This window comes from Oncorhynchus mykiss, chromosome 3 (assembly GCF_057628025.1).
Source record: "Oncorhynchus mykiss isolate SJ-2025 chromosome 3, ASM5762802v1, whole genome shotgun sequence".
Classification (NCBI taxonomy): Eukaryota; Metazoa; Chordata; class Actinopteri; order Salmoniformes; family Salmonidae; genus Oncorhynchus; species Oncorhynchus mykiss.
The window spans coordinates 34,072,001-34,090,909 of record NC_143024.1 but is presented as its reverse complement, the minus strand read 5'-3'; the positions used below and the strand labels follow the sequence as shown (position 1 = coordinate 34,090,909).

General features: G+C 43.0%; 1 protein-coding gene across 2 annotated transcripts in view; it reads left to right on the top strand.

The window, feature by feature from the left end:
* Positions 1-18,909, top strand: part of bbs9 (Bardet-Biedl syndrome 9) — a 198,066-nt gene that overhangs the window by 101,799 nt on the left and 77,358 nt on the right. For both annotated transcript variants that reach the window (XM_036972411.2, XM_090229005.1), the window contains one exon: positions 9,960-10,079. In XM_036972411.2, the coding sequence (XP_036828306.2) occupies positions 9,960-10,079 (120 nt within the window). The remainder of the gene's footprint in view (positions 1-9,959; positions 10,080-18,909) is intronic.

Genomic DNA, 18,909 nt, shown 5'->3' with positions numbered 1-18,909 from the left:
TGCATGCATGTGTTTATACATACAGTTGAAGTCGGAAGTTAACATACACCTTAGCCAAATACATTTAAACTCAAGTTTTTCACAATTCCTGACATTTAATCGTAGTTAAAATTCCCTGTCTAAGGTCAGTTAGGATCACCACTTTATTTTAAGAATGTGAAATGTCAGAATAATAGTGGAGTTATTTATTTCAGCTATTATTTATTTCATCACATTCCCAGTGGGTCAGAAGTTTACTTACACTCAATTAGTATTTGGTAGCATTGCCTTTAAAATTGTTTAACTTGGGTCACATGTTTCGGGTTGCCTTCCACAAGCTTCCCACAATAAGTTGGGTGAATTTTGGCCCATTCCTCCTGACAGAGCTGATGTAACTGAGTCAGGTTTTGTAGACCGCCTTGCTCACACACTCTTTTTCAGTTCTGCCCACGATTCTTCAATGGGATTGAGGTCAGAGCTTTGTGATGGCCACTCCAATACCTTGACTTTGTTGTCCTTAAGCAACTTTGGAAGTATGCTTGGGGTCATTGTCCATGTGGAAGACCCATTTGCGAACTTCCTGTCTTGAGATGTTGCTTCAATGTATCCACATACTGTTCCTGCCTCATGATGCCATCTATTTTGTGAAGTACACCAGTCCCTACTGCAGCAAAGCTCCCCCACAACATGATGCTGCCACCCCTGTGCTTCACGGTTGGGATGCTGTTCTTCGGCTTGCAAGCCTCCCCCTTTTTCCTCCAAACATAACGTTGGTCATTATGGCCAAACAGTTCAATTTTTGTTTCATCAGACCAGAGGATATTTCTCCAAAAAGAACGATCTTTGTTCCCATGTGCAGTTGCAAACCGTAGTCTGGCTTTTTATGGTGGTTTTGGAGCAGTGGCTTCTTCCTTGCTGAGCGGCCTTTCAGGTTATGTCAATGTAGGACTCATTTTACTGTGGATATAGATAGTTTTGTACCTGTTTCCTCCAGCATCTTCACAAGGTCCTTTGCTGTTGTTCTGGGATTGATTTACACTTTTCGCACCAAATACTTTCATCTCTAGGAGACGGAACGCATCTCCTTCCTGAGCGGTATGATGGCTGTGTGGTCTCATGGGGTTTATACTTGCGTACTATTGTTTGTACAGATGAACGTGGTACCTTCAGGCATTTGGAAATTGCTCCCAAGGATGAACCAGACTTGCGGAGGTCAACAATTTTTGCGGAGGTCTTGGCTGATTTCTTTTGATTTTCCCATGATGTCAAGCAAAGAGGCAATGAGATTGAAGGTAGGCCTTGAAATACATCCACAGGTACACCTCTAATTGACTCAAATGATGTCAATTAGACTATCAGAAGCTTCTAAAGCCATTACATAATTTTCTGGGATTTTCCCAGCTGTTTAAAGGCACAGTCAATTTAGTGAATGTAAACTTCTGACCCACTGGAACTGTGATACAGTGAATTATAAGTGAAATTATCTGTCTGTAAACAATTGTTGGAAAAATTACTTGTGTCATGCACAAGGTAGATGTCCTAACCGACTTGCCAAAACTATAGTTTGTTAACAAGAAATTTGTGGAGTGGTTGAAAAACGAGTTTTAATGACTCCAACCTAAGTTTATGTGAACCTCCGACTTCAACTGGATCTTCTCTCTCCCACCACAGAAGAAGATTGATACCTCTGCGTCTACACACACCACAGTTCCACTTCATGATTTATCACATTTTATATGGAACTTCCAGTCTCCACTCCACACTGGGCAGGAATAACACAGGCTGGGGAACAAGTCTCCTTTAGGGAACACATCCAACCCCCCATCATGTTTTCACATTAGTCAGAGCACCTATGCATGCCCTCTCTCACTCTCACTCTTTCTTTCTCTCTCCTTCTCTCTCGCTCTTTCTTTTTCTCACTTTCTCTCTCGCTCTCTTACTCTTTCTGTCTTCCTCTCGCTCCTTCTTTCTTTCTCTCTTTCTTGCTTTCTTTTTCTTTCACTCTCTCCCTCCTTCTTTCTATCTCTTTTTCACTCTCTCTCCTTTTGCTCTCTTCGTTTGCTCTTTCTCTCGTTCTCTCTCACCCTGTCTTTCGTTCTCTCTCTTACTTTTATTCTTTCTTTCTCTCTCCTCTTTTTCTCTCTATCTCTCAAATCAATTATTTATTTTAGTATGACATAACAATGTACATATTGCCAAAGCATACTTTGGATATTTATAATATTAATCAATATTGTCAACGGGACAACAGTAACAACAATAATCAAGGGTCAAAATAACCGTATGTTGAACAATAACAGAGGCATAGAGGACATGTGCAGGTTGGTTGGTCTGTCAGACACTGTCCCTCATCTTATGGCAGGCAGCAATGTAGTTCTCTGCCAATCCACAGCTCTCTGCATCCTCCCCCAACAGGACAGGTAGCCTATTCTCATCAGAGAGGTCTTTGAAACCTTTAAGGGTTTTAAATTTGGTGAAATGACACTCTTAATTGTTTAATATTCTTGACATTTTGTCAGGAAAATGCAGCTCTGTCTCAGCTCTGTTTCGGGTTCTGCTGTGGTATCTCTCTCTGAACTAGTCAAATTCCCTTCTCCCTGCTATGTGTTGAATACATTAGCTACTCGGCTGGAACCAGGCGTTTTTGGCAACAGTTCGGAGATCTTGAACGTCCCCCCTCTGAATATATATGCAGTGGAGAAAAACCACATGTTGTGATAAAGTGAATGCCAGGGGAATGTGATTGTGATGTACTACTGGGGTGTAGGGTTGTTGACGGGATGTTATGCAAGCAGGCTTTGAGGTGTGTGTGTGTGTGTGTGTGTGTGTGTGTGTGTGTGTGTGTGTGTGTGTGTGTGTGTGTGTGTGTGCGGTGTGGGGTGGTGTGTCTGACTGTATTCTGTACATGTATTTAAGTGTGTGTTCTCTCCCAGAATCTCCTCTCCTATCAACGTCTCTAATTAACACTCTAGAAATTGAAGCGTTTCAGTCCTAAAATACACACCCCTTCCAAGTTCCAAGTCCACTGAGGATACCTTTGTTCCTATATCCGAATCTTGTCTTTGGGAGCCATTCCTGACAGCGTAAACAGATGTATCTTGTCTTGTGTTTGAAGCCTCCTTTCTCAGCTGTTTTGGGAGGATTTCAGTTATGCCTTGTGGTTAGGAGATCTATTCATGTAGGACTTAAAGAGAAGGGAGAGGAAATAGATGTTGAAGTTGAGAGCAGGGCTACTGTCACTGAATGAATGGGGTCTTCTCTGCTAGCTAAAGCACTACTTAATGCTCAACTACTTAAAGCGGTTAGGAATTCCTAGGCTAAACCCCATTTAGAGAGCGCTGTCTCTGTATGTCTCCGTCTGCCTCACTCTCTCTTTCTGGGTGCGTGCGTGTGCTCGCGTGCATTATCAAATTTGGCAATGTGTCAGTGTGTGGCCATATCTCTCTCATTGCTCAACAGTATAACCATAAAACCCAGTGTCTTTCCAACGATCTCCCTCCTCTCCTGACTTTTACAATGTGGACATCATAAAGAGTGGAGAAAAAAGCCTTGGTGTTGACTTTGTGGTTGGGACAGGGGTTAGACTGTAAAGGTAGATAGGTAGATCAGGTGTCTGTTTGATTTACAGCTGATTGATTTTTGACTTCAAAACCAGGAGGTGCACTTTTGGGCTGGAGAGAAAGAGGGACTTCTAGAGATCATATCGCAAGCAAACAATCTGCAAGATTTGAGTCCAAACCACAACCAAATGATCTTCTGAACCACTACACTACACAACAGTCTAACACATTCAAACCACAACCAAATGATCTTCTGAACCACTACACAACACAACAGTCTAACACATTCAAACCACAACCAAATGATCTTCTGAACCACTACACAACACAACGGTCTAACACATTCAAACCACAACCAAATGATCTTCTGAACCACTACACAACACAACAGTCTAACACATTCAAACCACAACCAACGGTGGTTTGGTACATGCTCTAGTTCTTTTGACCACAACCAAATGGTTCCGTAGATGTAACCATGAAATAAAACCTACTGAAGAACAGAGACCAAACCACGACCAACCGTTTTGAAATGGAGACCAAACCACAACCAACCGTATTAGAACAGAGACCAAACCAAACCACGACTAACCGTTTTGAAATGGAGACCAAACCACAACCAACCGTATTAGAACAGAGACCAAACCAAACCACGACCAACCATTTTAGAACAGAGACCAAACCAAACCACGACCAACCGTTTTGAAATGGAGACCAAACCACAACCAACCGTATTAGAACAGAGACCAAACCAAACCACGACCAACCGTTTTAGAACAGAGACCAAACCAAACCACGACCAACCGTTTTGAAATGGAGACCAAACCACAACCAACCATTTTAAAACAGAGACCAGACTAAACCACTACCAACCGTTTTAGAACAGAGACCAAACCAAACCACGACCAACCATTTTAGAACAGAGACCAGACTTCACCACGACCAACCGTTTTAGAACAGAGACCAAACCACGACCAACCGTTTTAAAACAAGAGACGAAACCACGACCAACCGTTTTAGAACAGAGACCAAACCACAACCAACCATTTTAAAACAGAGACCAGACTAAACCACTACCAACCATTTTAAAACAGAGACCAGACTAAACCACTATTAACCGTTTTAGAACAGAGACCAAACCAAACCACAACCAACCGTTTTAGAACAGAGACCAAACCACAACCAACCGTTTTAGAACAGAGACCAAACCAAACCACGACCAACCGTTTTGAAATGGAGACCAAACCACAACCAACCATTTTAAAACAGAGACCAGACTAAACCACGACCAACCGTTTTAGAACAGAGACCAAACCAAACCACGACCAACCATTTTAGAACAGAGACCAGACTTCACCACGACCAACCGTTTTAAAACAGAGACCAAACCACGACCAACCGTTTTAGAACAGAGACCAAACCAAACCACGACCAACCGTTTTAGAACCGAGACCAAACCACGACCAACCATTTTAAAACAGAGACCAGACTTCACCACGACCAACCGTTTTAGAACAGAGACCAAACCACGACCAACCATTTTAGAACAGAGACCAGACTTCACCACGACCAACCGTTTTAGAACCGAGACCAAACCACGACCAACCGTTTTAGAACAGAGACCAAACTACGACCAACCATTTTAGAACAGAGACCAAACCAAACCACGACCAACCGTTTTAGAACCGAGACCAAACCACGACCAACCATTTTAAAACAGAGACCAGACTTCACCACGACCAACCATTTTAGAACAGAGACCAAACCACGACCAACCATTTTAAAACAGAGACCAAACTAAACCACTACCAACCGTTTTCGAACAGAAACCAAACCAAACCACGACCAACCGTTTTAGAACAGAGACCAAACCACGACCAACCATTTTAGAACTGAGACCAAACCACGACCAACCATTTTAGAACTGAGACCAAACCACGACCAACCATTTTAGAACAGAGACCAAACCAAACCACAACCAACCATTTTAGAACAGAGACCAAACCACGACCAACCATTTTAGAACAGAGACCAAACCAAACCACAACCAACCGTTTTAGAACAGAGACCAAACCATGACCAACTATTTTAAAACAGAGACCAGACTTCACCACGACCAACCATTTTAGAACTGAGACCAAACCACGACCAACCATTTTAGAACAGAGACCAAACCAAACCACGACCAACCGTTTTAGAACAGAGACCAAACCAAACCACTACCAACCGTTTTGAAATGGAGACCAAACCACAACCAACCATTTTAAAACACAGACCAGACTTCACCACGACCAACCATTTTAGAACAGAGACCAAACTAAACCACAACCAACCGTTCCAGCAGTTCCATCCTATCTATTTGCTCTTCTAACTACAATCACACGCCTTACTGGAAGAGACCTAACTCGACCACATACAGACAGTACAGCAGTTTGGACCATAACTAACCCGGTCTCCCAGACCAAAACATCTTTCATATCCTAGTATATGTGACAGTGTGCAGCTCCATACTACAGTCTGAGAGAGGGCTGCCTAGCTTGTCTCTCCACCTAAAGAGCTCCGTTTCAGGCTTAAGGTGGCCCAGAGGTGGGGGCCCTTTCCTTAACATGTGTTGATGTATGGCTGGGCAGAGGTTAAGACATATATATATATATATATATATATATATATATATATATATATATATACACACACACACACACACACACACACACACACACACACACACACACACACACACACACACACACACACACACACACACATACACACACACTACCCTTGTCCCCACATACAACCCCTCTCTCTCTGCACACACACACTACACTTGATCACACATACACACACCGCCACTGTCCGAAATTGCAAAAAGACAAGCTTAGAAAAACACCTGCCCAATTAAAGGCTGGCGTATCCAATTTCAAACAAGCCCATGGCCAGGAAGAGGTAAAAAAAAACTGAGGCTGCCTGTTGCCTTTCAGCTCGGAGTAACCCCAGGGGCCATCCCAACCATTTGGCCTCACTAAACAGAACAGGATTGGCTTTATAGCATAGGATAAAACATTAGACAGGGATTAGGGTCCTCTGCCAAGAGGTAGAGGGCATTTTAAACACACACACGAATATGAACACTTGCATACTTAACCACATACCCAGACTAACACACACACGTTCACACACACCACTGCCAGCTCAGACGGTGTGTTTTGAGGATGTAAAATGAAAGTGGCATGAAAAATGACACAAGCCCATGGGATCGGGGGTCAGACGGAGAGGTGGAGAAGGTAGAGAGGAGAGGGAGAGACAATGGGTCTGATTCATAGACCCTAGGAGGTTCCTAATTCCCGTCCATCCTTGGTATTGAAGAGCCGATAGATATTCTTGGAGGGGGTCTCACTGTGACACCCCCAGTGCACACAACACATAGGTAACACCTACATGGCCACATACATACAAACACATTCCATACACACACACACACACACACACACACACGATAATATTGACATTTGTAGGCCCTGGTAGAAGATGTGGTTATGTAAGAACTTCATCTGACAATTACTGAGACTTTGTCACTTGAAAAAGGGCAGCTAAAGAGGAACACTTTTATTACACATTTGACACATTACGGCCAAATCCTAACTTGATATTCCAGAGAGAGATTTTACACACAGGTTTGATTTGTGTATGTACATTTAGTGTACAAAACTTTAGGAACACCTTCCTAATATTGAGTGTCACCCCCTTTTGCCCTCAGAACAGCCTGAATTGGTTGGGGTATGGACTACAAGGTGTGGAAAGCGTTCCGCAGGGATGCCGGCCCATATTAACTCCAATGCGTCCCGCAGTAAAACCGGCACTTTTACTGAAACGTTGATTAATGTGTAATGTCCCTGTAAAAATAAAATAAACTCAAACTCAACTCAAGGACCTCAGCGTTACTCTGGACCCTGATCTCTCTTTTGACAAACATATCAATAATATTTTAAGGGCAGCTTTTTCCATCTTAGTAACATTGCAAAAATCTGAATTATTTTTTCTAAAAATGATGCAGAAAAGTTCATCCATGCTTTTGTCACTTCTAGATTAGACTACTGCAATGCTCTACTCCGGCTACCCAGCTAAAGCACTAAATTAACTTCAGTTAGTGCTAATTACTTCTGATAGAATCTTGACTAGAACCAAAATATTTGAGCATATTACTTCAGTGCTAGCCTGGCTTCCTGTTAAGGCTAGGGTTTTACTGCTAACCTATCAAGCATTACATGGGCTTGCTCCTACCTATCTCTTCTATTTGGTCCTGCTGGACATACAGTGGGGCAAAAAAGTATTTAGTCAGCCACCAATTGTGCAAGTTCTCCCACTTAAAAAGATGAGAGAGGCCTGTCATTTTCATCATAGGTACACTTCAACTATGACAGACAAAATGAGAAAAAAAAAATCCAGAAAATCACATTGTAGGATTTTTTATGAATTTATTTGCAAATTATGGTGGAAAATAAGTATTTGGTCACCTACAAACAAGCAAGATTTCTGGCTCTCACAGACCTGTAACTTCTTCTTTAAGAGGCTCCTCTGTCCTCCACTCGTTACCTGTATTAATGGCACCTGTTTGAACTTGTTATCAGTATAAAAGACACCTGTCCACAACCTCAAACAGTCACACTCCAAACTCCACTATGGCCAAGACCAAAGAGCTGCACCAGGCTGGGAAGACTGAATCTGCAATAGGTAAGCAGCTTGGTTTGAAGAAATCAACTGTGGGAGCAATTATGAGGAAATGGAAGATATACAAGACCATTGATAATCTCCCTCGATCTGGGGCTCCACGCAAGATCTCACCCCGTGGGGTCAAAATGATCACAAGAACGGTGAGCAAGGGACTCAAATCCTGCAGTGCCAGACGTGTCCCCCTGCTTAAGCCAGTACATGTCCAGGCCCGTCTGAAGTTTGCTAGAGAGCATTTGGATGATCCAGAAGAAGATTGGGAGAATGTCATATGGTCAGATGAAACCAAAATATAACTTTTTGGTAAAAACTCAACTCGTCGTGTTTGGAGGACAAAGAATCCTGAGTTGCATCCAAAGAACACCATACCTACTGTGAAGCTTGGGGGTGGAAACATCATGCTTTGGGGCTGTTTTTCTGCAAAGGGACCAGGACGACTGATCCGTGTAAAGGAAAGAATGAATGGGGCCATGTTTCGTGAGATTTTGAGTGAAAACCTCCTTCCATCAGCAAGGGCATTGAAGATGAAACGTGGCTGGGTCTTTCAGCATGACAATGATCCCAAACACACCGCCCGGGCAACGAAGGAGTGGCTTCGTAAGAAGCATTTCAAGGTCCTGGAGTGGCCTAGCCAGTCTCCAGATCTCAACCCCATAGAAAATCTTTGGAGGGAGTTGAAAGTCTGTGTTGCCCAGCAACAGCCCCAAAACATCACTGCTCTAGAGGAGATCTGCATGGAGGAATGGGCCAAAATACCAGCAACAGTGCGTGAAAACCTTGTGAAGACTTTTGACCTCTGTCATTCCAAACAAAGCGTATATAACAAAGTATTGAGATAAACTTTTGTTATTGACCATGTATTTATTTTTCCACCATAATTTTCAAATAAATTCATTAACAATCCTACAATGTGATTTTCTGGATTTTTTTTTTTCATTTTGTCTGTCATAGTTGAAGTGTACCTATGATGAAAATTACAGGCCTCTCTCATATTTTTAAGTGGGAGAACTTGCACAATTGGTGGCTGACTAAATACTTTTTTGCCCCACTGTACCTACATGTACGCTATGGTCACAAGATGCAGGCCTCTTTTTGTCCCTAGAATTTCTCAGGCAACAGCTGGAGGCAGGGTTTTCTCCTATAAAGCTATATTTTTATGGAATGGTCTGTCTATCCATGTGAGAGATAGAGACTTGGTCTCGACCTTTAAGTCTTTACTGAAGACTCATCTCTTCAGTAGGTCCTATGATTGAGTGTAGTCTGGCCCAGGAGTGCGAAGGTGAGCGGCAAGGCACTGGAGTGATGAACCTGGCCTCTCTAGGTTACTTCCTAGGTTCCTGCCTTTCTAGGGAGTTTTTCCTAGCCACCATGCTTCTACATCTGCATTGCTTGCTGTTTTGGATTTTTAGACTGGGTTCCTGTATAAGCACTTTGTGACCTCTGCTGATGTAAAAAGGTTTTTATAAATACATTTGATTTGATGTCTCAAGGCTTAATAATCCCCTTAATCTAAGCTGATTTGAAGTCGATTTAGCAGCTGACATCAATAATGGATCAAGTCTTTCACTTGGATTCAGTCTGTCATGGAAAGAGCATCATGTAAATAATGTTTTGTGCACTCATTGTATATCTCATGATAGGATTCAGTCTCTGTGATTGGCTGTTGATCATGCTCTTCTTCCTGTAACTCAGGGGGCTGTGAGCCAATCGCGGAGGCTGTTACGGACCTGGAGGAGCCGCCCTTGCAACAGGAGTCTGCCACCAAGTTCATCAAAAAGAAACAACCGTCCAAGAAAGTCAAGTCCAAGACAGGTACGTCAAGGGATGGACACACACAAAGTCAGGACACATGGACACATGGAAAGCTCATCCTTAGCTTGTGATTCACCCTCCTTTAGCTCATACTGTATATGACTGGTCTCATGTCTGCTGGGGCTGTTCTTATGCTGTGTTCAGATCGTGCTGATGCTGGTCTCATATTAGGCTCACACTGAGCTCAAGCTCTGTTTGATGTCTCTCTCGCTTTCCTCTCTTCCATCTGGTTCTACTCCTCCCTCCCTCCCTGATTGGCTGTAATAGCTGGCGAATTGCAATTTTTCTGATATTTTTTTTCCTGAATTAAAACTGTAGTTAACTGAGGAGGGAAAGGGCTTTTTATTTTTTTTTCAAACTCAGAACGGGATGTTTTTTTCTGTTTGATTTCCAAACATAATTTGTCTTGACCCAGAGTGTGTGTGTGTGTGTGTGTGTGTGTGTGTGTCAGATAAACAATCATAAGTCACAGACAGAAGGGAATTCTGCATGAAATTCCCATGTTGAGGAAACAGAGACTTAATTGAATAAATGAATGCAACAGACTGACAGCTCCTTCTGTAGCTGATGGATGTGAGAGGGACAAACTGCTACACACACGGCTCTTTCTCCACTTAGACACTCCTGGTTTGAATTGAGCACAAATCCATGTTTGTCCTTTCTAAGATGAAGTTGGAGGGCTTTGAGGAGCACTAAACATGAGTGGTTAGAAGTGAGCAGATGTTGTGTCGGCAGTCCATGTGCCTTTTTGTGTGGTTAATCCACCCAGGCGTTGCCGCTAATGAGCTGAGCCCCACTGAGGAGGTGTGGGAGACACAGACGGGCGATGCTTGGGGATCGTTAAGAACACACGCATACACACTACACACTCAGACACACACACTTCCTCTACATAAAGCCCACACACATACTCTGGGCACATGCATTTACATCAATAGGCTCGATCACACCCAGATACAATTGAACAACATACATTTTTTCAGACCTCTAGATCAAATGCCCGCCACGTGCACACAAAAGGAATGCGGTGCAATTACAAATCCATTCCGCAAGCCAATTAAAAGAACCAGACCAAAAACACAGAGGAAAAACAAACAAACAAAATATGTGCATTTCCCCTGTTAACCCTAATGAGAGAATACCTCACAGACCACCACTCAACACACTGAGGTAAGACTCTGAGAAGTGTGTTACACCATGATTCAGAGTTGTATTGGGTAGGCCATGTGATGGCTTTTCATGTATATGACTTAAGCCTTCCGCATGCTTCGGTTCGGGACACGGCTAGGCGAACCGAACGAGTGTGCTTGCATTCTCCTTTCAAAGACCTTCGCTTGAAAAACGAGAAAAAAGCGGCAATAGTACTTTTTGTGTATTTTGAGACCCGTAGCCAGTATACACTTCCTCAAAATAGTCAGAATTATTCTAAAATAACTCAAGAAACCTGCAATTCATTTTGATATTTTTGTCGGAGATCTTAGTCGCACAATTTTACATCTAACTAAGATGTTTGGTGCAGTATTTCCCAAGTGAAAAAATGTGAATGAAAATGATTTGTCTCATTGAATGACAACAAACACTTCATTGAAGAATCCCTACTGATCACCAACATATTGGAGTAGACTTCGGCTTGCCTCGAGAGAAAAAATGTGTGTGCACGAACAGCTGAAAAAATGACTTTTCCGAAGAACAAAACAAAAAAAAACGGAACAAAATGTTCTGAACTGTATCGGATGAGAAGCATGCGGACACCTTTTCAAAAAGAGCAGTGAGATGGATGCTTCCCTTTCTAGACTCATTTAGGGAGAGTGGCCCACTGAAGTGAGTGATGCCTGTTGTGGAGCCACCCATCTGGCCTCTATGGGGAATCAAATCAAACTTTATTTAGTGCATTTAAAATGGCGAAACACTTCATTAAAAAAATTAATTACAAAAGGGAAAGCAAACAGGAAGCCGTAAAGAGGATAAATAAAATACCATCAATAAAATCACTTATTAAAGGCCTGGCTAAAAGCTTGCCCTGTGTCAGCTGTTCCATAACTGAGGGGCTTTAATAGGGAACGCTCCGCCCCCCTGCCTTGGTTCTGCATCTAGGTACAAGCAGAAAGGCTCCTTGGGAGCGGAGTGCCCTCACTGGGTTGTAATGGAACAAGCATGTCTGTCAGATAACAGGGGGCAAGACCATGCAGTGCTTTAGAAGTTAAGAGTAAGATTTTAAAATCCGACCGATACTTTACAGGCAACCAGTGTATTGCAGATAAAACTGGAGTGATGTGTTTGTGCCTTCTTGTGTTGGTTAAAATGCGAGCTGCAGTGTTCTTGTACGCTTTTAATAGTAGAGTCTGAGCAGCTGGAATGGAGGGCATTACAATAGTCTAATCTATTAGACTAAGCAAATGCATGGACCAATTTTTCGTCATCTGGTTGAGAGATGAAGTGTCTAATTCTGGAAATGTTCCTGAGATGGAAGGATGTTGTTTTGGATATGCTTTTTATGTGGTTGTCAAAGGTTAGTCCGGGGTCAAAGGTAACACCAAAGTTTTTAACAACCATGTTTGGTGTGATGGGGCAACCATCAATGTTAAGAGTGAGGCCTGATACTTTATTTGTGAGTTTTTTGTGGCCAAGGAGCATGATTTCAGTCTTATCAGAGTTTAAATACAATAAGTTTGTTTTTCATCCAACATCTGTGACATAAGGTGGGCTGACTGTGATGTATCGTTTGGTTTAATTGATAAATACAACTGAGTGTCATCAGCATAGCAATGAATATGCATGTTGTGCTTACAGATGACATTACCCAGGGCTACCATGTGTAGTGAAAATAAAAGTGGTCCAAGCACAGAACCTTGAGGAACGCCAAATCCAACCTTGGAACTTTACGATTATCACCCAGCTGAACAAATTGATACCGCTCGGAAAGGTATAAATTGTTAGCCAGCTAAGAATCTGTCCTCGTAGACCAACCAAGTTTTCTAACCTCTTAATAAGGATAGCTTGATCAATAGTGCCAAAGGCGCCAGCACTTAAATCTAAGAGAACAAGAATAAAGACATGACCACGGTCAGAGGACAGCAGTAGGTAATTTACTACTTTAAGACACTAAAGTAAAACTGCAAAAAAATGTGGCAAAGAAATACATGCTTTGTCCTGAATACAAAGCGTTAAGTTTGGGGGAAATCCAACACAAAACATCACTGAGTACCACTCTTCATATTTTGAAGCATGGTGGTGGCTGCATCATGTTATGGGTATGCTTGTCATCGCCAAGGACTAGGGAGTTTTATTTTTTATGAAAATAAACAGAATAGAGCTAACCACAGGATTTATTGGATTTGTTTAAACATTTGGATTCATAGTGCTACTTGAATAGTGGATAGCCTACATGATGACTTGGTGACAGCCAAGTGTCTTTGAAAGTGTAATTGTCTTCGTGATGCTACCTGATTTTTTTTTTTATTTATTTATTTTACCTTTATTTAACCAGGTAGGCAAGTTGAGAACAAGTTCTCATTTACAATTGCGACCTGGCCAAGATAAAGCAAAGCAGTTCGACAGATACAACAACACAGAGTTACACATGGAGTAAAACAAACATACAGTCAATAATAAAGTATAAACAAGTCTATATACAATGTGAGCAAATGAGGTGAGAAGGGAGGTAAAGGCAAAAAAAGGCCTTGGTGGCAAGGTAAATACAATATAGCAAGTAAAACACTGGAATGGTAGTTTTGCAATGGAAGAATGTGCAAAGTAGAAATAAAAATAATGGGGTGCAAAGGAGCAAAATAAATAAATAAATTAAATACAGTTGGGAAAGAGGTAGTTGATAGGGCTAAATTATATGTGGGCTATGTACAGGTGCAGTAATCTGTGAGCTGCTCTGACAGTTGGTGCTTAAAGCTAGTGAGGGAGATAAGAGTTTCCAGTTTCAGAGATTTTTGTAGTTCGTTCCAGTCATTGGCAGCAGAGAACTGGAAAGAGAGGCGGCCAAAGAAAGAATTGGTTTTGGGGGTGACTAGAGAGATATACCTGCTGGAGCGTGTGCTACAGGTGGGAGATGCTATGGTGACCAGCGAGCTGAGATAAGGGGGGACTTTACCTAGCAGGGTCTTGTAGATGACATGATTAATGTCTTGCTCCCTTCTGAATTATCCTCCATCCTCTTCCTCCTCTTGTTTGAATCCCATCTTCTCCAAACAACCAGATCCCCATCCCATACCATTCTCCAAGGGTGGATGGGCTGCCTGGGGTTTACCACCGGCAATGGATATCTGTCCGTCTGATCGTTCCTGTGGGCTTTATAGCCCACCTGAGGGGCATCTCTCTCTCTCTCTCTCTCTCTCTCTCTCTCTCTCTGTCTCTGCCTCCCCTGTCCTCCCACTGTCAAACATCATAACAGAAAACGGAAATAATCCCTAATTAGTTTTGTTTGTAATGGAAATCTTCAGAGGATGGAACTGTGTGGTTTGGACCTAGAGAGAGAAGGCGCTCTGTCCAGGCATGTCCCTCTTACACCCAAACCACCGCCCATTAGGGAGTTTGAGAGAGACGTGGAAAGAGAAGGACATCCAAACCAATTTACATATATGAACTCAGAGAGAATTTCCAGAATGGTGGGGGCACACAGCACACAGGCGAAAGCAGAAGGGGCTAAATGAACAGATCAACTTACACCTCTACCTCCCTCCTTCTTCACCGTAGATAAACCACACACACATTCTCCTACCTGTGGCAGACTTAAAGGTAATTAGGCTCCAACCAACCCCCCTGTTAGGGTGCATGGGAGCCAGGAAGCACCTCTAGTACAGTTGAAAGGCTTCAAAAGGTGTCTTGGATAGAACTGTGTCGCTGCTCGCTCTCCTTCTCTTCTCTAGCGGCCTGGATGAAAGGGAGATGAAAGAGAGAGAGTGTCTCCTCTCTTCTTCCCTCCGAACCCCCCACGGCCCACCTGGGATCACAGGGACGCCACCTATACCACACACACACACACACACACACACACACACACAGACACACAGACACACAGACACACACAGACACACAGACACACAGACACACAGACACACAGACACACAGACACACAGAGTTTAGAGACAGAGAGGCATTGGGCCCCGTTCAATCAAAACTGCTAACAGAGTGTATGGTAGCTGATACATGAAAAGATGATTGATGCTAACTGTGTTCCTGGAAGACTGGGTTCATTTCAATGATCAGTCCCGGTCTACAGTGACATGTCACCAACATGCCCTCTCAACTTTCACTGAAGCAGTACTTTATTAAACAGTGGATCACTGAAAGTCTCCCTCCCTCCCTCGTTCCCTCCATCATAGAGAGGAGGAGGAGGGCGGGGTGTTTAAGGTCAGCTCCTCTGAGGGCACAGCCCAAACTCAATTACCCCCTCCGAGTCAGTCTCCGGTCAGCAGCCACACAATACAGCTATTAGCCATTAGCATCATCCCATTCACATGGCCTCTACTGCTGCCTCAGAACTCACCATTCAATTACCTTACTGTCATCTACCAGCTACCGCAAGTACAGGGCCACGAGGTTTGTTCCATTAGCCCCATATTATTATCCTTTTGCTGACGTGTTACACTCCTATTACTCAGAAGTGATTGTTATTTGACACGTCTTCTACGACCAGACATTGACTGTTCTCCTCATACTACAGGCCCTGGAACAGTTTTCCTCATCCCCTCACTGTGTCTCCTGTAACCAGACATTGACTGTTCTCCTCATACTACAGGCCCTGGAACAGTTTTCCTCATCCCCTCACTGTGTCTCCTGTAACCAGACATTGACTGTTCTCCTCATACTACAGGCCCTGGAACAGTTTTCCTCATCCCCTCACTGTATCTCCTGTGACCAGACATTGACTGTTCTCCTCATACTACTGGCCCTGGAACAGTTTTCCTCATCCCCTCACTGTGTCTCCTGTGACCAGACATTGACTGTTCTCCTCATACTACAGGCCCTGGAACAGTTTTCCTCACCCCCTCACTGTGTCTCCTGTGACCAGACATTGACTGTTCTCCTCATACTACGGGCCCTGGAACAGTTTTCCTCATCCCCTCACGGTGTCTCCTGTGACCAGACATTGACTGTTCTCCTCATACTACAGGCCCTGGAACAGTTTTCCTCATCCCCTCACGGTGTCTCCTGTGACCAGACATTGACTGTTCTCTTCATACTACAGGCCCTGGAACAGTTTTCCTCATCCCCTCACTGTGTCTCCTGTGACCAGACATTGACTGTTCTCATCATAGTACAGGCCCTGGAACAGTTTACCTCATCCCCTCACTGTGTCTCCTGTGACCAGACATTGACTGTTCTCCTCATACTACATACAGGCCCTGGAACAATTTTCCTCATCCCCTCACTGTGTCTCCAAGGCTGTGACCAAAGTGTATGACCCATGGCTCACAGCTCGGCATGGGGGGACCAAACGCTTGTGCATGCAGCTTTCTGGAAGGGAGTGGGGGGGTGCGCAGGCAGGCGTATTTGGAAGCGGGAATTTGGGTCTGTTTTATGCTTGTGTTTTTATTAACCTTTCTGATCTCCCCATCCCGGATCCGGGATCGTGAATACAGACTCAAGCTCATTACCATAACGCAACGTTAACTATTCATGAAAATCGCAAATGAAATGAAATAAATATGCTAGCTCTCAAGCTTAGCCTTTTGTTAACAACACTGTCATCTCAGATTTTCAAAATATGCTTCTCAACCATTGCAAAACAAGCATTTGTGTAACAGTATTGATGGCTAACGTAGCATTTAGCATTAGCATTCAGCTGGCAACATTTACACAAAAAAACAGAAAAGCATTCAAATAAAATCATTTACCTTTGAAGAACTTCAGATGTTTTCAATGAGGAGACTCTCAGATAGCAAATGTTCAGTTTTTCCTGAAAGATTATTTGTTTAGGACAAATCGCTCCGTTTTCTGCGTCACGTTTAGCTATGAAAAAACCCCTGTATCCAGGATTGTGTAAATCTATCAGCAAGCTCATTAGCATAACACAACGTTAACTATTTATGAAAATCGCAAATGAAATGAAATAAATATGCCATCTCTCAAGCTTAGCCTTTTGTAAACAACACTGTCATCTCAGATTTTCAAAATATGCTTCTCAACCATAGGAAAACAATCATTTGTGTAAAAGTAGCTAGCTAGCGTTAGCATTTCGCGTTAGCATTTAGCGTTAGCATTAGCGTTAGCATCCAGCACGCAACATTAACAAAAACATAAAAGCCTTCAAATAAAATCATTTACCTTTGAAGAACTTCTGATGTTTTCAATGAGGATACTCTCAGTTAGATAGCAGATGCTCAGTTTTTCCAAAAAGATTCCTTGTGTATTAGAAATAGCTCAGTTTTATACATCACATTTGGCTACCAAAAAAAATCCTAAAATTCAGTCCTCAAAACACTAACTTTTTTCCAAATTAACTCCATAATATCGACTGAAAACATGGCAAACGTTGTTTAGAATCAATCATCAAGGTGTTTTTCACATATCTCTTCATTGATACATCGTTCTTGGACACATGCTTTCTCCCCTGAATCAAATGGTAAAGTAGAAGCAGCTGGCAATTGCGCACCGAATTCGACGCAGGACACCAGGCGGACACTTGGAAAATGTAGTCTCTTATGGTCAATCTTCCAATGATATGCCTACAAATACGTCACAATGCTGCTAAGACCTTGGGCGAACGACAGAAAGTGTAGGCTCATTCGTTGCGCAATCACAGCCATATAAGGAGAGAATGGAAAACAGAGCTTCAGAAATTCTGCTAATTCCTGGGTGATGCATCATCTTGGTTTCGCCTGTAGAATGAGTTCTGGGGCACTTACAGACAAAATCTTTGCAGATTCTGCAGATTTGCAGATTCCAAAACTGTCAAGAATATGCATAGTCGAGCATCTTTTCGTGACAAAATATCGCGCTTAAAACGGGAACGTTTTTTATCCAAAAATGAAATAGCGCCCCTAGAGCTCTAACAGGTTAATGGGGGCTGAGTAGGGAATAGAGAGGCCTTCAACGCCAGACCATCATGTCATACACATATAAACACACATACAAACACACCTTCCCATCTGTGAAGACTCTTAGAGATAAAGTGTGTGTTTTGTCCAAGTGTAAGTGTGTTTATAGTATGTGTGAGCATGTATAAACTCAGGAGCAGCATCGCCTGGGTAGTGGGGGCTCAGAGAGCGAGCCCAGGGGCTGCTGGAAGCATCCACGCTTTGGGATAGAAGAGGATACCAGCTTTCTCATGGTGTCTGACTGTTCCGGTCTCTGTCCGACTGTCTGTCTGCATGTCTGTGTCCACAACCACTAGATAGTGCTACAGATGTTACAATGTCCTCAGTCTGTCAGTATATTCGTTATCATATGATGTTTGTGATGGTGTACTGTAGATAGTTGTACAGTCTTTACATTGTGTACGCCTTTAACCATCTGTTTATGAAGTACAGGAGGATGTAACTAGTAGATCGTGTTCTGGGCAGCAGTGAGCTACTGCTACAGTAGATGTGTTAGCAACTCCATATCAATGCTGCCGCTTTCCATTTGTTTAACACCGCTTCGCGCTGTGGTATTTTTGAACTCTTGGCTGGCCCAGGCTCCATTGATTGGAAATAATGTGATGCCTGGTGTTGTAATGTTTCCCTAATGTTTCTGTCCTGCTTTATGTAATGTGTTATGTTTAGACCCACGCGGCTAATGCTAATGATGGAGTTGACGACAGTGCTCTAGACATGCGGGCAGTCAGGCAGGCCGGCTACCGGATTGGATTGCGTTGATATAGATGGTGAGAGATGTT